At 37.5% G+C, this 21,319-nt stretch overlaps 2 protein-coding genes across 3 annotated transcripts in view; one reads left to right on the forward strand and one right to left on the reverse strand.

Moving 5' to 3' along the window:
- The window catches only part of Lim3 (Lim3 homeobox protein), a 166,431-nt gene that overhangs the window by 125,444 nt on the left and 19,668 nt on the right, over nucleotides 1–21,319 (reverse strand). For both annotated transcript variants that reach the window (XM_087352534.1, XM_087352536.1), the window contains one exon: nucleotides 14,305–14,384. The gene's annotated coding sequence lies outside the window, so the exon portion shown is untranslated. The remainder of the gene's footprint in view (nucleotides 1–14,304; nucleotides 14,385–21,319) is intronic.
- Nucleotides 990–19,251, forward strand: LOC110834487 (aromatic-L-amino-acid decarboxylase-like). The gene is made up of 12 exons (XM_022073689.2): nucleotides 990–1,141; nucleotides 4,927–5,028; nucleotides 6,424–6,544; nucleotides 6,744–6,857; nucleotides 7,670–7,789; nucleotides 11,578–11,707; nucleotides 12,658–12,806; nucleotides 14,320–14,431; nucleotides 15,647–15,764; nucleotides 15,925–16,015; nucleotides 16,845–17,045; nucleotides 18,041–19,251. Exons 2-12 carry the CDS (start codon nucleotides 4,949–4,951, stop codon nucleotides 18,341–18,343), a joined length of 1,539 nt encoding a protein of 512 aa, XP_021929381.2. The 5' UTR covers nucleotides 990–1,141; nucleotides 4,927–4,948; the 3' UTR covers nucleotides 18,344–19,251.

Below are 21,319 nucleotides of genomic sequence, written 5' to 3' on the forward strand. Positions count from 1 at the left end.
TACTTAATGAGCGACCCTCGTATTATTGTAATTCAATGTTATTTGTTAAGCTTATACTAAGCAAGCTATTAGCCAGTTACATTCAGATTATACCACGATGGCTTCATCATCTGGGCACATAGGACAGTGATCATAACTCAGGAGAGTTTTTCACAATTAAGATAATTTCAAACTTCATAAGCTTAGAGGGCAGTTCGATGTGATCAATTTCGAAGGCACGATTTGAAAATTCCAGTAATAAACATGGGCAAAGCAAAAGTTATACTTACTTTGTATGGGTGTGTTTCTTGGTTTATCACGTTACGGACATCAAGCTGGTCGATTGATTTTGAGAAAAGTGTGCTGAACAGAGCGTTTGGAACTAAGAGGAATGGAGTAACAGGAGAAAGAAAAATTGCATAACAAGTACCTTCATGATTTTACTGTTCACCGACTGGTATTAGGATGATGAAATAGTCAGATTTAGATGGATCTGACATGTAGTACGCATTAAGGCAATGAGAAATTTACACAAAATTTTAATCCCGAAACCTGAAGAAAAAATCATTTGGCAGACATAAACAAATATGGAAGAATAATATTAAAATGTACTCGTAAATAGTAAGATGTGAGGATGTAGCTCAGGATATGGGACCAGTAGTATAATATTGTGAACAACATAATAAATTAAGATATTTATCTTAGTTGCAGCGCCGTGTACAGTGGAAGTTTACAGACGTTTCGGAGATACTTGCTGCCTCTATCAGGCTACACGGAGCTACAACCCAAAAAAAAGTCGTCTTCATACTCGCTGCGGTGAAAATTTTAACCCTACTTAACAGTGATTTAATTAAACATGAAGCATTCTTGTCTAGATGACTATTATCTCACGAAGAATCAGTCTGCTCAGTTGAATTTTGATTAAGAACATGTGACAACTGCAAGAACATTTAGAGTTGCAACAAAACGTTAACTGAAAGTTAAACCAAGGTCATGTGAGTGACTGAAATCCTGGAGAAGAATAGAACGGAAAAGGCTGGAAGTTAAGGAGGGTTGGGCGTTGGAAGAATAATGTTTATATATAAGGCCTGTCGGAGCTCACTTTCAGCCCTTGTTCGACGCTGAGAAGACGGTTCTTCGTTCGCAAATCGCAGAGTAACAAGTAAGTCCTACCTCAATTTGACTTTTTTTTCAAATTAAGCAAAAACATTATATGAGTACTTGAGGTTCGCACGACAGTGAAAATGGCGATGTTAACCTTCTGGTCGTGACATGTTACACACGGGAGACCAACATCGGTGCAAAGTCTAAGAACCGAACGTGAATAGAAGCGACCCAGGATATTGACCGATCACTGAGACGCCCGATGCTTAGCTGTTTCGTAAAGGTTATCGCGGAAACATGAAATGGGAGGGAAACCTTAGATATTTACTTCTGATGTTAGTTAAGTTCATTGTGAGGGCCATTTATTGCTCTGTGGCCCATCTATCAAGATCTAATTCAGTATTTTCCAGGGTACTGTACTGTAAGAGGACTTTCAAAGCCCTGGCCATCTCGACATACGGACCTCATTCTGCTAGAATTTTGTTTAGGAAACTCAAATAAAATATAAAATAAAATGTTAAAATTAAATAGAAAACATAAGATGAAAATAACTCAGACAGTGCTATCTGTAACGTCAGATATTCTTGATCGGGAATGACCAGAATGTTTTTAATATAAATGTATCTTCGGTGATAACAAAGGTAAATTTCCGATTTGTATCATTTCGTGTTCATTCAGATTTCTAACATTTGTTATTAAAATGTAAAGTTTCGAACTAACACAGTAATTTTACGGAAATGCATTTCAATTACTCATTTACATTCATCCATTTCAAACATTTTCTTATAGGAATAACTGAATCAAATTAACTGGTTATTATCCAAGGTCAAGCATCTTGACAAAGAACTTGAATCTACTGCAGAAAGCCTTGACACATTTTACGGTTGTCAAAAGATAAGTAACGCAGCCGGACTTGTTCACTTAAACGGTCTACTAGAGAAATGCCAGCACTACCAGTACTCGATAGCATGGACAATAATGAAGAGAGAAAGGAGAAATTACACGTAGTTTTATAGTCTTAACCTTACTGCAGGACATTTCACTGTGTAAAAAACAAATCATGTCTGTAATGACTGATAAATTACAGTGCAAGTTTGTGAAAGTTGTTTCGATAATCACATTCTACGAATAAAAAGTGCATTATTTCATTTATTTTACTCAACTGCATATAATTAGCTGGCTGTCCATTGTATAGGATATCAAAAGTACTGAGTGGATTTAGATTAAATTTAGTATAAGGAAGAATTGGACCGTGTTAGGCGTGGACGAGAATAATTCGGTATTTATCACTAACTAAACTGAAAGCAAACATAACATTTGGACTACGTTTTCTCAAAAACAGCTCAAAGTTCAAAAGTATAGTATCGGTAAATTACATAACTTATCTCATTATGAACTACAAATTTTATATAAACACCTCCCAGTGCTAAGTATACTTAACGAAATAGGGACAAAATAACTATCCCAGAGTAACTTTATCGATAATATGAGTGAACCTGTGTATCTAACGAATATGGCCTACTGGTTTGGACCATCTTATCACAGAGAATTGATTTGGAAAGCTTGTACTCCATCACAGTTTCATTTTCCACTCTTTTTATTCCGGTTCTCCTGTGGAATTAAATTATTATAATTATTACACTGCTTGATTAATACATTTCTCCACCCCACTACGATCAATTGGCGAAAACATTCCTATCTGTCGATCACGTTAGTAATCCTAGTCAAATCTAGTCCAAACGTTTTCGAGCTATTAGATAACCATGCGTTTGAAGTATTAAAGATAATTTGTTAATCGTCTTATTAATACATATCATAAACGATTCATTAGAACAGACGTTGGTCTGATGATGTCATGGTTAACAATATTAATTTCCCATCTCGAAGAATACACAACGCGCCACTACCACAAATATCAAGTGGTTCATAACATTCTACACCAATGAAATCTTTTCCGTTCTTTTCTGTCATGTTTGGGTCCTTGCAAAGCGCCTATTAAAATCGCATTCTTCCTCCATCCGTGTGTATGCACGTACATCGACGAAGTCACATAAGATTTTCATGAAATTTGATAATGAAGATTTTAACTAAAATTTGTTGACACATGCGAATTTTGGTTGAAATGGAATAGCGACAATGGGCAGTTTATGTGGACACATAAGCTTTTATGCGTTTCTAAATTGCACAAAATTTGGTTAATCTCCAGGCGTTCACAAGGCTAAAATTTTTCCAAACGCACCAGAACTTTTAGGCCGTGTGTCCATTCATTAATTTGTTTCGTCTGCATTGCATTTATGATCAAATAGTTTGTCACTGATCTCAGGTCCTCTGCTTCTATGTTTCCTCTTGACAAAAATTAGTATTCTGATCCATATTATGTAGTTAACACTACCAGAAGTTATGAAATTATAAACGTTTTAGATAACATTACAATCTAATTTTTAATTAATATGTTTATAAGAACTGCTAGTCATTTATTCCCTTCAGAAATTTACTTCTAATTTCCCTGACTAAAAAAATACTAGTAAAAACGAGAAACTTAAGTGTGGCTGTTTATCATATTAAATTATATGTGACACATTATTACTTAAAAGGAGTGGCCGATAAATAAATACATACTGCAATATCTGATCAGGAAGTTCTGTTATTAAGTGGCATATTATGCAACTAGAGATTTGAAGACGTAATGAGAGACATTTCAAGGGTACGCAATAAAATTCAGACCCTGGGCAAGTGAAGTAAACAGGTTTAGAGCCGCGGATTATTTAATCGGTTAACAAAGTATTTTAGATTCACCTCGCATTCGCATAATGTTACGTACAGGTAATTAGCAAATTTACGTAAAAGCTAATCCGAAATCCCGCTTACAGTTGAAACAACCACAACACGAGGTCTGAATTGGTAAACAGTGGGGGGGGGGGGGGGGGGGTCGCTGTGCAGTAAATCATACGCTTGAGTCTACTTGAGATAGTAACAATGAATGCATCCTTTGTTAACTTCGAAGACTTGCCCTTTTGTGTGTAATAGCACGAAACGAAGGGTGAAATTTTTACACATCAATAATTGTTTATGTACTGATCCACGGGCTGTGAATTCGAATGCACATTTTCATTAGTTTCAAGGGCTATTTTCTGGATTGTTACACCGTATAGTCTGGTAAAATTTTACCGACGTTTCAGAAGTGCTTGCTGCCTCAGCTCAGTAGCAACTATATTAACCACATACTGTAAAATTCAGTAGTTCGTCAGTTTGCCAGCAGAGTGTATTAATCAGTGTACTGTGATTATCAAAGAATAAAAATATATTTTCCCAAACCATTAATAGCTGATTTTTAATGGTGACGCTTTGGATTAAATTCGCGGTGGGAAATTACTTGTATTTAGATGAGATATACAGATATATTAATCAGAAATGAAAATTCCGCTGTCTGAAACTTCTACTTCTTTCACCAACGCCTCACTCTCGTTCTGTCCCTATTACTATTAAGTACTATCTAAAATGTTGCTATTTCTCTAGAGATAAAACGGCCTGATCCAGAAGCTGATCACATAATTCCATCAAGTTCCAATATAAGCAATGTGTACAGAGTTAACTACGCGTTCATTCCTTCATGCCGTGTTCTTTGGCACACAAATAAGTCACCTTACATAGTACACATCTTATTTACCCAGGCTCAAGGAAACAACCAGTAGCACTGACATTTCCGGCTACGTTGCAAAGTACCTTCAGTAGAAAGGGAAATATTTTTCTATCCTACTAGTCATTAAGGGAAATCAGCCGTCCGGCACCTCGCCCTAGGCCACACAGTGAGTAGGTCAGCACAGTTGTGTTCTCTGATTGCAGGAAGCTACTTCGTTCTTCAGCAATGGATGCCACGGAGTTCAGAAAGTTCGGTAAAGCTGCTGTCGACTACCTAGCCGATTACCTGGAAAATCTACGGGACAGGTGAGGGAAATCTTCAAGACATCACGCCACCCCGGGTTAGGTCGGTGGGACACGAGCTATGGCCTTGAGTTATTCTACACTCAAGTGAGTATGGCAAAACTCAGGGCCAGGAAAGCTTACAGTGTGCTACGTGTCCTAACGTTTCTTTAGTTCCTTCGTCAAATCGTTGTCTACACAATGACTAACTATAAGATCAAAATCCAACAAAACTTTACGAGCGTTAAGAAGGATTCACCGTCGAAAGATGTGTTCAGGTTCCGCGGGTTCGTTACTCGGGGTGACAGTTGCCGTTGTGTACAGACAGCTACTCTACCGACATTGTAAAGAAACCCTCCAGTTATTGGTACTGCTTGTGCTGGAGCTCCTGAAATCGTCCACATTTACGGAGAAATACAACGAAGCACGATTAGTCGAGACGTACCCTTAGCAATGGTGGCTTACGCTTTAAAATCTCCTTCACCATAAATTTGTGACACATAAATGTGTTTTCTGACAGAATTTAGTTCTTAAAAATATTACAATTAAGGAAACAAGTTTTATATTATTCTTTAAAGACGCTGTTTCATAGATAACGGTTATAAACCTTCGAATGAAATGTTAAGATAAACATTTACATGATGGAAGGATTCGTAAGGAGGCAAAGTTCATAAGATGGCTGGTTTTTCGTAAATAGATTCCCGATTACAAACCCGTAGCTTTATCACTACATACAACTGCTGAATACAATCATTATTCAACTGAATTTGTCTTTTGAGTCTACGAAATTAAATTCTCTTGTTCTGAACGCTCTTTAAGAAGCTCCTACTTCCAAAACTAACACCCTGTTTCCGAAACAGTAGGGTTATTGCTTATTTTTTGACTGATCGTGCAACAAAAACCTCGATCCGTAAGAATCCTCGAGAATTTTATCACTTATTTTAGGGCGAAGTGGAGTGAACAGAAGTCGGCTTGCCTCAACTTCATTGGCTGATGAAAGAGATTCAGTATGATCTCAAGGCGACGAAGGATCAAACCGATTCCACAATACCGGTACATTTATCTTTGCATGCTGTATCATATGAAGCTGTTTCTTACCGTCGAATGATAGGAGAAGATCATTTTTTTTTCAGAGAACTTAAAAAGACTGGTAAAGATGTCTATTTCAGAGTACTGCATTCGCATACGTGGGATGAGGAAACACTCAAACCCAAGCCAAAATAGTCCATGTGTAGGCCAAGATTATAACTGAAAACATTCGGAATACAAGTCAAAATCACCACCGCTTGGGTCATATTAATGTGAAGAACAGAATAAGGAGTAATTCGCTATTTCAGTCCTTAACATAGGTGTCTTGTATTTAACATATATTAACCGCAACTGTCTGTCGGAAACATGATAATCATGTTCATGTTCCAGACCGGTACTGCCTTCAGTGGAGCCCGGCTACCTACAAAACCTTATCCCGGGGGACGCGCCAGAGCAGCCAGAGAAGTGGCAGGACATTCTCGTCGACATTGAACGGGTCATCATGCCCGGGGTACAAATATTATGTTTACTTTTAGACTTTTATTTTTATTTATTTTACTTTTGTTACATTTGGTATTGAATTTATTTAATTGAAACACAAAGTACTGGTATAATGTTAATATTCGTAAAGGACCTTTACATAATTTGTTAATGATACTCGTTTCTCGATCACTTTTAAAGGACGCGAGGTAAAACATTTTCTATTACAGGTCACGCACTGGCATTCGCCACATTTTCATGCGTACTATCCAACTGCAAACTCCTATCCCGGAATTGTGGGAGAAATGCTGAGTGCTGGCATTGGCTGCATCGGATTTAGCTGGGTAAGTCTCAGGGTCACATCATTTCATAGTTTCAGGGATTTTCGCTATTAAAAGTCAAAAAAATGTGGGGGGGGGGGGACTTCCGACTCTGAAACTACTAGAACCATTTAAGGACCCAAAGTGCCACGACTATTATCATATGCACACATTTACTTGGCAGATATTGTCTCGGTTGAGGATACTAAACCCCTGAAATGTTGATATCCTTCAGCAAGTCTACATTGTGTTATAACCCACTTGACTTCACAGCCACTACAGCTTCAAATCTCGTATTTTCTGTCTTGTTAATTTATGAGTTTTTTGAGTCGCATAAGGCATACAGCTACGATCTGAAATTCTGGGGATTTCCCTTCACCGGATTAGACAGAGCTGTCACATGCAATTATGAATATGTTACGTAGAGTTATCTCATATCGCGCTCATAGGAATAAATTATGAATATTAGTATTTTGGGGGTGTAAAACTTCATGAGGCATCAGTGTCCTTCAGGAACTAATTGTCATGTATCAATAAATTCACTGTCATACATTTTCGGTTACGTAGAGTAAAGTTAGGTTATGTCAGGTTAGGACATGTTATTTCCTATTTTAAGTTATGTCACTCTAGATCATGTGTGATAAGGTTCGGTTGTCAAATCCTACTTTGTTGTTTTATTTTCAGTTCAGAAATATTAGGTTATTTTTTATTTAGGTTTGGTTACGTTAAATTTGAAAATTATGAGGGTATTGAAATGCGAGACAAATCTATTTCGTGCTCCATCCCTCGACTACAACTCGTTGCATGCTGCTTCCCAATACGACGTGTGCTTACAGATCACGAGTCCTGCTTGCACTGAGCTTGAGGTGGCCATGATGGATTGGCTGGGAAAGCTCATACAGCTTCCCCGCGAGTTCCTCAACTGTTCCGATGGTCCAGGTGGGGGCGTCATCCAGGTACCATGCTTTGTTGTAGAACTTATTGATAATAATGTAACACACACAATGTTTGTCTTTCAAAAATTGGTTTTCAGCAACATTCTGATTACTTTTTGTTTAAACATTAATTAGTGGTTTCAATATACATCAAATTTGGTGTTGGCTTGTTTATCAATTAATGAAATTGTTTACTGACATGAATATGCGTTTTAAAATAACGAACGAAATAAAAAATAAAGCTCACAACAACTTGAATTAATAGTAATTGTAATTATTGCGAAAATCAAAATTATTTTACAATCAAGGCGCATGGAAATGTTTGTTCAAAACGCCAACATGAACAGAGAAAAGTTAATCAATCCTACCATCATGAGTCGTTTTTTCTCTAGAAAGGTCAATATTTGGTGAGATTTCAGGTTCTTATGGCGGCGAGTATGAAGATGATTATCTTCAGGCATGTTTCACCATGCAGTCTGGTAAAAACTATCCGACATTTCAGAGGTGCTGAGCGCATCAATCCCTGATGATAGCTGCAGTAAATACCTTTGAAACATCGGTAGATTTCTACCAGACTAGACGGCGCTGCATCCTAGAAGACAGTCATTTTCAGGTCAATATTTGCTCAAGTATTCATCCAATACCTATCATTTGTAAAGCAAAGCATTTACTCGATGCTGAAGGTAGATATTCGCAGATCAACATCTCTGTTCCGTGCATGCACCCGGAATTTGCCTAGAGGGAGTAGGGAAAACCACAAAACACTTTTATCAGTATACTGGGTCTCTGGGATGTGATTAGAATCCAAGACACGAAGCAGGAATGCTATCCCTAGGCCGTGAGGTTCAGTGATCTGATTGAAACTAGAACCTTAACCTAGATTACAAGGCCGAAGCAATACTGAAATCAGACGAACTTACTGTCCAGACACGAACATAACTTTTCTTGTAGTACTCAGGTCTGAGACAGCTTCGTGGCATGCTACAAACATAATTTGTACATAAACACGATATTAATGATTTTATGATAATTGTTATCATTCTAAAACAGCGTTTCTGTTCCTTTTTAGTCGTACTTCGTGCTCTAATGTGGGCGAAAAATACCTTACGGACCCGTCCATGTCCGTGTCTGTCTTTCGCGTTTTCTCCTAGGAATTACCGAACCGCATAACCCGAAGTCATTATTTGAACACACTGTTGCAACAACGTGCATCTACATCATTGTTGTAAACTTTACTTTTCAAAAATGACTTCATTTTTATCTGAAACTGCGTGTAATATTATGTAATAAAATGGTCAATGTATTCATACAAAATCTTAAGCTTAAACTGGGAGTACATACATCCCTAGTTCAAAACCGCTGTTTTGGACACTCCTTGGGAAGGGGCTAACAAAATTTCTTACGGAGACTTTCACCTTGCAACTTTCTCCCCTATGTCAATTTTATGAGAACAACGAATCAATTAGTGCAGACGTGACACAATACACTTTGTCTCCGGCTAAATTCTTCAATAGCACGAGACATTTAAGATTTTATTACATTTATTTTCGTAACTCTCATACACTCAAAGTAAAGTAAAGTATAATTATTTTAATGACAGGATATTAACGGACGAATCAGTATCTCGACAGCTGAAATCTATAGAATGACATGTTAAAAGAATTTCTACTGAGCTGCGAGTGGCTTATTGCGCATGCGTTATATGATATTGTTACAGGGTAACATAGGCCGATTTCAAATCTAGCCTCATGAACTTACATGGTGTAAAATGTTTCGGAACAACAACATACGCTGTGCCAACGAAAAGTGTTTTTTCCTTGAAATAGTTATTTCGAAGTACCCTATTCTGATAATTCTGTTAAACTGAGTGAATTTTATGCGAACCCTTTGTTCTTCTCTTAATTTCATTCATGAATTCTTTTATTTATTACATCATTCATCATTCCCTAAAAATCTGTTACAATGTGGTCATGTGTGTAAACTTACAGAGTCCGACAGAATTATGGTATAATTATCGGCTGCCTCATGCCTTTACTTATTCCGCAAAATTTATTGGATTTGCCAGCTTTTCTTGTAATGCTTCCATATCACCAAATGAGATAGATTTATGCCAGTATTAAATTCCTTGTAAATATATAGCATTATTATAGTAGATTATCGTGAAGGCCTTGATACTAGACAAGTTCTACTGCGTCCCCAAGACTGAAGTCAGAGACACGTTCATTTTCAAGGTTAACTTGCTTTTGCATAAATTAATTTTAAACGAGCTCGTGATTCTATAACGTCATAATAACTAACTAACTAACTAACTAACTAACTAGATTGTTTACCGAACCCGAAGGTTCATCACCGAATTAACCAAAGCCCTCCACCGGACCCTGTCCTGGTCTAAAGAAATCCAGTTTCCTTCAACTCTTATCTCCCATAGACTCAACCTAACGTTCAAAATAATGTAATTTCTTAGTCACCGATAATTAAAGTAGCGAGAAAATGGCTAGTTTAATTACATTACAATAAGACGTAATTATTGTACAGGCATATTGAGATACAAGATAAATATTAACCCTTGCAGGTAACCACCTCCCTTACTTGAACCAAAGTCGATCTAAAATTTGATCATAGCTCTTTGAATACTTACTAACATATACAAGTGATACATATTGTATAATTCCACACATTACATCTGCAACTTTATTACTTTCAAAGTCAAATCACGGCCACAACATGTGTTTATATGCGCATTGACTGGTGCTGTGATGTATAAACAAAGAGTATCCTTACGTCATTAACTTGTTGATGAACAAACTCTTGCTAGCAAAACTTTCAGACACCCGTAGGTCAACCGTGTACTAAAACCTGTTTCGGAAAACCTAATCAAGCAACTAATTTTCCGGAGTAAAATCATTGTTGAGAAAATATTGTCAATGAAGCGGTCAAAGAATTATGCGCCTTTTTATAGAACACAAAGTTTAATCACATTATTATGTTTTCCAACAGCAGTATTTTCTGACCTTTTTTATTTTTGTAATATAAATAATTCTATTGTTATCAAACTGTAAGATATTTTCTTTTTAAAAGCAGATAGAGAATCCCCCAGAATTATTCTTTGACCGGGCCCAACATTGCTTCAAGGCAGCCCTAGTGGTAAAGATAAATACATCAAGTGATATAATTTACTTTAAAGTTTCGTAAAAAATAAAATTTTCTTAACTTCAACAAATAAAGATTTCGGCTTGACTTTCTTACGTCTACCGACTGACGTTTAAAGCGAACGGTAACATATCCAGGTCCACGTGCTGTCAAAATTAGGCACAAAGTTTAATTTGAAGAAGACACGTATCCTCATAAGGTGCACTGAGTACATAAAATTATGAGTAAAAAATTCCTAAATATGATACTGGCAACCATGTCTTTCTTGAAAGATGGTTAACTGTTTAAATTGAGAGATTCATTGTACACATCATAAAATTAATACGCATAACAATTTCAGATGTTGTGAAACCCACAAAGACTTATTTAAAAACTGTCCGAAGTTTAGGTAAATAAAGTGTTTTATTGTGATTACATTAATATTTATTTTAAATTAGATACAAATAGATATTAACTAGTCCGCTGTTTATATCCTGAACTGGGGGAAATTCTATCTTTAAGTTTATGTTTATTTCCCTATCAGCTAACCCTCTTACAATTTTCCATCTCAATACAGGTTCTGCACTGGTCTTTAAATCCAGCAACTTCGGATCACAGTGGCGCGTTTCTGAGCCAGCCACTTAACATTTTAAGTATAGTTTGTTCCATTTTCTTCGTAGGGATCGGCGAGCGAAGCGACACTGGTGGGTTTGCTCGCAGCCAAGGAGCGATCGGTCAGGAGGATCCAAAAGCTACATCCTGACTGGGACGAAGGAACGATCAAGGCGAAGCTCGTAGCCTACTCTTCAGGTGCGTGTTCGGAGGATGCAAACGTCACGACATTCAATCCATGCTAGTTCGAAATCCTGTCGAATGTCCTGGTTTGGGGAATGTCCGACTCTTACAAGGAGACCTGATAAAGATATTTTCATGTTTCTCTCGCATTAATTCAATAACTGAAATAAACTCAAAGGCTAAGTACACGCTGAATGTTTTGTTTTGTTTCGTTGGCATAACTTCGCCTGGTTCTGCCTGAGCGCGACGTAGGATGCCCCAGCTTAGGCGTACGAATATGGCACTGTGTCAGCTCTACAGTACATTCTATCGTCAAATGTTGAATAATTCAGCTGCAAGCGTTATAGCGTTCAAAGAACATGACAGTGTGTTAGCCGTGGTGTCTAGTGAAGGTAATTTACCAGCAAGCAGAATAACAGGCAACGCGCCATGCAAAAATTCATGAATGTCGGGCAATACTAATTCGAGATGGACAGCACTGAGCATTTATCGGAGGATCATCAAATTGTGGAGCGACTGTCGATGATACAGTTATGCCATGAGTCCAGCGTGAAGGTTATGTTGACAAAGCAGAGGAGAGGGTGGTGTTATAGAACCCAATTTTCTTCTGTTTTTGTGGGGGGGGGGGGGGTTGTTTAAGGACTTTCGTTTACATGAAATCTGATAACTGACACACCAAAGGTTAGTATATTTATCTGGATATCAGATGTTATTACTATAATTTTAAAGAAAGATTTTTTTCAGAAATATTCTTTACCAAGATTTGAAAAGTTCCTCCGGACAGAAGCTGCTGGTATATGGAACCCTAGTTCACTGCGTGTTCTGGCAGTAACATCTAGATTTATACGCCGTTCAGAAGCATATGACTGGAGTTCCATACTGCCCTCAGGGTTCCATAATATCACGTTTTCCTCTAGCAGATGTTTTGCATAACATAGTTACATTTACGTCATCTTGTTTTGCAGATCAATCCAACTCTTCTGTAGAGAAGGCAGGATTATTGGGTTCTATGCCCATGCGCCTCTTACCAACAGATGAAAAATGCCGGCTGAGGGGAGCAACCCTGGAACAAGCCATCAAGAGCGACCGGGAGAGGGGCCTTATCCCTTGCTACGTATGTACTGCATATGCACCTTCAAAAAACAGATATAAAGCCTCCTACCATTCCCCATCATTAGCACGTAACCAAAAACAAATTCCGGGCAAGATCAATAAAATCAACAAATGAACTCGACTGTTACTTTGGACATTGTTCATCGTCTTAGTAATTTATTAAAAACCACGACTGACTCCATCATCAGATCAAGGTAAGGAGAGAAGGGTATCTGCTCTGGTGGTTTCCCTAGAGACAGACAGTCTCCATCACTGGAAATTTCCAGTGAAATAACTTATAGAGATCAATATTTAGAGCAGCCAGCCTATTTTTTGATAATGGTGATTTCTAACAAGATGTAGCTTATTATGTTTCGCCTAAATGACTGATTTACTGACACCACTATTGAATGTTCTTTCTTTGACCACTTAATACACATATAGTCAGCAATTAAATACACAAATAAATAATAACCCTTCGAATTTTATCTAAATGCTGTGTAGTAAACATATAAATAATTAATTGTCTGTAAAACAACAAAGAAAAAATTAAAATAGACAAAATTAAAAGTCTTCCCACCTCCAAGATTTAGCCTCATCATCCTTCCTCTCGTTCGGTTGCTAGGAAAATATACGATATTTAAAAAATATATGAAGTGATTTATATCTATCACGTTATTTCTTATCTTTACCAGTGCAAGTCTCAGGTCAACTGAACTCTCAGTGGCAATATGGAGGGTTGGAGAAGTAATTTACCCGGGGGGAAACACAGGCTTAAAACTAATTATGAATTCCTTAAATATTTCCTGCCCACTCCTGTTTCTAGTAATAATCTTTATTAAATAAAACACGATTTTCGAAATAAATCTCCTATATAATTACGTAGTTACCATTTTATGTATCTCATGCGTGCTACATACCTCTTTTATCTTATAATGATTAGTTTAATTACATACAGTAAACAGTGTAGAGAATAAAATATTATGAACTCGGAATTAGTCTCGGATATGAATTTGTTAATGTCTCCTATACCTCACTTAATTAATATCTGAGAACATGGATTATGTAATAATTTCAGACACTAAATCAAAATGTGGTATCAATATGATAACTGCCCTGACGACAAGCTATTGAAAGAGATGCTGTGTTGAAGCCGGATCGCATATATGAGTAAGCATTTCTTACATTGCTGTGGAACATGCAGGTAAATTCCGTCATCCTATTGGTTGGTTGTGTGCGGTATAATAATGGCGGTTACAAACATTTATACTGTTAAAATGCCCCCCTTATTTTTGAGGGGCCAGAGAAGACGCAGAAGTATAGGACCTATTTACCTAATACAAATAAGACTGAATTTATAACCACTCGAAACCGCCATTGCTACATCGAATATGATGAACCAATAGGATTGCAGCATTTACCTACAGGTTCCATACCTATGAAGGGAATGCTTAATTATGAAGTATGTAAATGTCATTGAACGCAGAAAGAAATAGTTCAAGGTTTTAAAACATTCCTACCTCATGGTGTTGCAGGTGGTGGCGACGCTAGGAACTACAGGAACGTGCGCCTTCGACTGTCTGGAAGAGTTGGGTCCGATCTGCAACAAAGAAGAACTCTGGCTACATGTCGATGCCGCGTATGCAGGTATGTAACCAGTCGTGCACAAGAAATATGCACGTCTGATAAGTTTAAGAAGGTTTTATCACTGACAGTCACACAAAGCTAATATTATTCGTTTGAAACGTAGTGGTAAAGACAGGTGTCCCAAGAAGATGTATACACACCAGCAACTTCTGAGGCCGCTTGTCAGTCAGTTGCCCATCGCTGCCTGCTGTACCTCAAAGTGGTCATTTTGAACACCTACACTAGATTTGTTAATTCACTAAGTGCGAATGCTGACGTATGTAATGGTTAAGTTTACTGAAATGTCTTTATGTCATTCGTTGAACGTGCTATACGTCTTTTGGGGACATTATGTTAATTCCCATGTATTTCAACAAGCAATAAGTCTACATGTTTTTGCTCGGATGATTCTCAGTTCAAACATGAATTACCACCTTAACTAACATCAACACATCTTTGTAATGGTGAAATGTAGTGTTTTATTTGCAGTAAGGACTCAATTATTACCTATGATTTAGATGAACTTCGGATTTAAAGGGATAAAATTAGATCGAAGTATCCCACCTCCTTTAATTTTTTTAATTACGAATTTAAAACAAATATAATTTACCATTTCTCTATAGAATATCTGTAATTGGCAGTGTTTATGATGATTGAACATTTTGCCACAGCGTTCAGACCGCCTAGAAAGACAATCCAGCCTCTATCCACTGAGTCACTGGAGCTGTTCCCTCGGGAATGTGTTAACCTAACCAAGTACCTCCATCCAGCGCCGGGCTTAAAAACGCGTGGAGGTGCTCTTCCATTTATCCGTACTACATCTTGTTGGGGTGCTTTATCAAGCATTGGAGACATTTAACCATATACCTTTATTATGCGTTATTAAACTACGTGCATGAAATAAGGGCGCATAGGGCCTAATCGTGTCTAATGTTGCCACATGCTGTAAGTTGAGAATTGATCGACGTATTTTGATGAAAATTGATAAGGACGTAATGCCATTGCAGGCTTCCCGAAACTCGTACGTTTAAATTTCCTACAATCCGTAATACCAAAGTGATGGTCACACGAACTTGTGGGGTGGCAGCGACATTAGTGCACTTAAAAGGGCCGAACGAGTGTGTATTCTTAAATAAAAGACGCTTTTTGCATAATTTAGAAACGCATACTTAGTCTTCTGTTATGCCACTCACAATGTGAAAACATATCGAATGCAAACAACTTTATTCTTTACAGGGTCTGCGTTTATCTGTCCTGAGTTCAGACACCTCATGGCTGGAGTAAATTATGCAGATTCTTACAACTTCAACCCACATAAGTGGATGCTCGTAAATTTTGACTGTTCAGCAATGTGGTGAGTGTCTTAGACAAATCTCCAAAACTTTTTTAAACAGTGATTTAAATATAACATGTCGTATTAGGAGCGTTATTAAATTTTTGGTTACAGTTGAACTTGTATCTCAAAACAAGATCTCTTAGGATAATTTTTTTTTAAAAAAAACACTTTTCTTCAGGGTAAAGGACTCGCAGTACCTTATTGAGGCGTTTAGTGTGGATCGAATTTACCTGAAGCATCAACATCAAGGCCGAACGCCAGACTACAGGGTAAGTTTTGTCTCACAGAAGAACGGTTGAAGCTACACGTTCATATATTTCCACATAAGAATATTGTGGCCCTTACAAATGGATACGTTTTTAATCACCAACATGAATAGAACTGCCTGCTTCAAATGTTGTAAAACTAACATGTACAGACCACACGTTAATAAAGATATGTTGGGACCTCGCTTAACTTAGATTCTACTAACAATGTCTCATAACCAAGCCGCCGCTAACCCAGATCGCTTTCCTGAATGAGATCGCAAATTTCCTATTTCTGCGCAAGGTTCTTCAAAAACTTGTCAGCCAAATCTGTGATCTGAGTCATTCAGTTATTATACCAGATGAACTCCAAACGTTGGGTTTGTGATAACCAAAGAAATCATAGTCAATTTCACCTAGGTTAATGGAGGTCTCAATTTATTTACAAATTAGCATGATACGCATAGGACAAGAGAACATGCTTAATTAACAGACTATTTCAATGTTTCATCAAAAACTATAAATAGTAGACGTTTGACGTTATCACATATACAAAAAACTTTGGCCTGTACCTGAAGGGATTGTCTTTTTTCCGTTCTCTGCCAGACTGATAAGCTCCAAGCATCAATACACATGAGTCCACGATTAAACTCTGTTTGTTTCTTCCAACGTTATTCAGTTAAGCGTCAAGCCTTGTTCACACTGCTTTAATGCGAAGTAAAACTATGGAGAGAGAATTAACAGACATTATTTATTTAGATGTCAGTAGGTATTCGAGTAACTGGACAATGGTAACTCGCTCCAGTAGCTCGACTTGCACTAAACTCGTGTGCTTAAGCGTTTCTTGTTACAGCACTGGCAGGTTCCACTCGGCCGTCGATTCCGGTCCATCAAACTGTGGATGGTGTTGAGGCTGTACGGGGCAGAGGGCCTTCAACAGCATATCCGACGACAAGTGGGACTGGCACGTGAGTTCGAGGCCCTCTTGCGGGGAGACAGCCGCTTTGAGATAGTCACAGATATCAGCATGGGTCTCGTCTGCTTTCGCCTTAAGGTAAACTCGGAAGAAACAGCGCATGATCGTGTATGAACTCGTCTAGTACGTTCGTCTTCAGGAATGAGAAGACGCTGTTCTGGTAACAAGTGATATTCCGAGAACTTGCTAGAATTCACTTGCGAAATTAAACTACAGCGTAAATTGGGCAAGTCGGGCTGCAATCTTTACATTAACTCTGCAAACATTTTAGATGTAACTCGACACCGTTCTGTGTGGCACAAAGAAATTACTTAAATTTTGCAGTCTTCAGACACTGAACACATTGTTTACGGGGAGGTGGTGAAAGTATATTTTTCTAAACAAAAAACACCTGCAATACAAAAATATGCGACATCAATCAAACATCGTATTCCTTTTAATTATTTCGTGTATATTTCTTTCTTTATTGTTATAAGAATATATGTGTAGTAATGTACATAAATATTTCTTTTAAGTGCTGCTTTGGAGCAAATAACATTGCTTGTTGGCAATAGATAACAGGATTCTGAGAAGAATATTTGTGTCTAAGGGAAAGAAAGTCAATGGGAGATGGGAAACAATGCATAATGATGACATTATTAATTGTTCATCTTAGCCAAATATTAGTATTGCATTTTAATCAAAGACAACGAGACAGGCGGGGAACATAGCATAGGAGAAATTAAAAATATATGAAACGTTTTAGTCCGAGAATATGAAGAAAGGAGACCATTTAGAAAACATAAGTATAGATTGGATGATAATATTAAGGACATGAATATAAACGTGTGAAATGTATTTGTCTGGTAAAAGATAGGGATAAGTGGCGGACCCTTAAGAACCCATTACTTAGACTTAGAATTCCACGAAATGTAGAAAATTTAACTACGTGATCGACAATTAGCCTCTGAAGAAGGGCATTATTTCAAGTAGTCGGGTTTATCTGTTCTGCTAAAATTTCTTACAGCTATGTGAATGTTAATCTAATACAGTTCTTTAATATTTCCATGAATACGCCTATTTTATAATTTTAGGGCGCAGACTCTCTGACGAAGAACCTCCACGAGCGTCTAATGGAGAGTAAGAAGATCTACATAATAGCCGCTACATTCCGGGACAAGCACATCCTCCGGTTTGTGGTGTGTAGCCGCATCACGGAATCGCGAGACATCGCCTTCGCATGGGAGGAGATCCGTAGTCAGGCTGAGCAAGTCCTGCACAGTGACGCACCGGTCCACTTCCCCAAGACACACAACCACGTTAAATTTAACGGGCTTCGGAAGAACTGTCCCAACAACGAGCTCAAAGTCAACGGAAACACAAATGGGCAAGGATAATGCAACGGGCATTTCAGTGAAGTAGCATTTTCAGCGGCGGTTGAGGCTAATCTGGTGATAAATTGTACGCATGGTGTTTATAAAACAAAGAAATCGTTTCCTTCTACTATACAGGGATAATGTTTAACGCCTTTTAATTTCTTCGGTATGCACACCCGCACAACAGTGGTTATACGCTCTTACTTGAGAACATCAGACTTCGAACTATATCAAATGTTTCTTCCTTCTTTTCTTTATTTTTCTCTTCCATCTTTCCCTCCTCCCATGTCCTTACCACATACTGTAATCTACTGCATTTTCTTTTACGAAGACTGTGTACAGTCAGATTAGCAACTGGCTCTTAGTCGGTTAATGCACAGAATACATTGCGACTGCCCTGCATTTCCATAACAAGCGCTTGGAACAAGACCAGCTCAAGGGACTTTAATAAATTGTACGGGACAGCACAAATTTAAAAGCATTAAACGTTCACCCTGTGGAGTTTCATATAATCGTAGGTTAAATGCTAAGGGAATATACGATTTCAATTTAAACTTCTGATAATGATCTTTACTGGCTGCTAGGTACGTAATATATAAATGATAACAGGAGGAAAATCCGAGTATGGTCCAGTATATATTGATATTAATAGCAAAACCATAAATTACAGGACAACCAAATTTATTACGCAACATTAATAAAATGGTAGGCCTCTTTTATAGAAATAACAGTCTATTAACGACGCACGAACGTAGGTGAGTAACAAATGGGACGTTTCAAAGGGTATGAAATATTAAACAAAAAAATCAGTTACAAAACAGTGATTTGTTGACGAAAAGATCAACATAACAGCAACAAAGCTACGATGCGTATCCGTGTAATAAAATGTATTTATTGTAATAATGTAGTAAAATGTAGTTATTTACTAAGTGGATTTTAAAAATGATTCTTATTAGATCCCAAATACAACGTTCATTACCGTTTAAAATGTTCCTTAATTAATATGTATGAAAATATTAATGGACTTAAATTAGAGGCACTACTGTAAAAATGAGGTTTATTTACAGTGGTAGTTTATATGTACAGACGCAGAATAATTTGAATTACGAAAAAAACTCTTTGCTTACCAGAAAGCACTACGTGAGCAAAGAGTTTAATTCGTGTTTCCCTAATTAAATGCATATTTTAGTGTTTTCCAGTGCCCCTTTCCTCCACGCTCGAAATGAGATCCCAAGACAAGCTAATCTGGTAAAATAACGACCCTTCATCAGTGCTACGTCTTTAAAGTCCTACTTCGTGTGGAGCTGTACATGACCTAAGGATGCAAATATTACTAATAACAGTAAATGGTTTAGAATCATAACCTACGTGGTTAAAAAGTAGTTCTAGCAGCGCCTTACATTCAAGGATCCTTGCATAACAATGTAGCCGTCCCCTTTAGGTTCATCTTACTCTGTGAGATACGCTGGTATACAATTTAAGAACAAGAAAGCAAGAATCGGGCCCATTTTTTTATCACCAAAGTTATACATTTTGAAAATTACTATTCCTTTCCTGGCTAATTAAATTTCACGCGAAAACTTTTAGGCATCCTGTGACTAATATTCAAAATGAAAATACTTTGTGCTTTCCTCGTGTGAAACGGGAAGTATAAAGTTAAATTCTTTCGTCTTGTATCTTATCCTCAGGCATTCTAATCACAGGATGGGAACTGTGCAGAAGGTCCAAAACTTTTATTCCTGGATTTAAAACTTGGCGCTTTTAAATGACACTAATGACGGTTCACTCATACGGGAAAAGTAACTTTTCGATTTTTTTTAGTGTTCTGTCTGACGACAGGTCCATATGAACAGGATCCTTCCATCCTTTTCTCGGACTGGGACCTGTTCATATACGTTCTTGGCAGATGATCCAGAAGTGGTTTGCCATTGCCTTCTTCTGTGTGTGAATGGAGTAATTGTTGGGATGCCACGGAGAAACCGGGGAAGCCCCGGAGGAAACCTCCGTGTTGCCTAGACCACGGCCTCGCCCAACACAAGTTATAAATTCGGGCACCGTCGAGAATCAAACCCGAGACCCCAGGATTACAAGGCCAGCGTTCTAACCGCTAGACCACCGTGGCTTCTTTTCGATTTAAGGAGCCTTAAAATTGAGTTCGGTCTGAAGACACGTATGAATATATTGTAAATGGTAAATTTCACTCAAGTTTAACATAAACACTTATGAGGGACCTTTCTCTTTTATTATGTCAATATGACATCAGCGCAAATCGTTCGATATTTTCAAACGTAAATGGAAAGTAACCTTTTATAAAGTAACATTCCACAGCCTGTTTGATCTGCTATTGAAATTCGTTGATCTGGTATTTCATGTCTAGCATGTATTTAGGTTTAGTAACAGGTTCTTGGTTGAGTCCGAAAAGAGACACAAAGAGAAAGTAAAAGAATACGTAAAAATCACAGAGAAATCTGTCCTAATAAAGCAACATCTCAAGATCAACAAATTATAACAGAGGGGTGCACAATTTGAGGATTCATGAAAGTAGGATATTGCGTTCTGGGTTATTTAGCAACACTGTTTCAAGTTCAGAGACTTCCTGGCATATAAGTATTCGGAAGGAAACGATTATAGACTATTTGAAGGTATCGTCTCAGCGTTCTCCAAGACAGACAGAAAATTGTCGGTCAGGCCAGTAGGTAATCCGTCGAGATTCGAACAGGATACCGTTCGAATGCGGGGAATGTGGAAATAGGTAGACAACGCGACATCTAATATTTTAATTGGAAATTACGTAGTTGTAAAATTATGGACGGTAAACATAAAATTATATTTATAATTTACGTTTGTAAAATTATTCATAAAAAATAGGCTTGGTCTCATAATTTTATCAAAATAATCTATAGAGATGTAAAACATTTACTGAATTTAAATTTAGATCCTTCCGGTGAATGGAAATATAAAATAATCTATTTTTCGCATTACCGATATCTCGGTCGG

This window comes from Zootermopsis nevadensis, unplaced genomic scaffold, assembly GCF_977971745.1.
Source record: "Zootermopsis nevadensis isolate Lab colony 2312 unplaced genomic scaffold, Znev_1.0 Znev_ptg000021l, whole genome shotgun sequence".
NCBI classification, from domain to species: Eukaryota; Metazoa; Arthropoda; class Insecta; order Blattodea; family Termopsidae; genus Zootermopsis; species Zootermopsis nevadensis.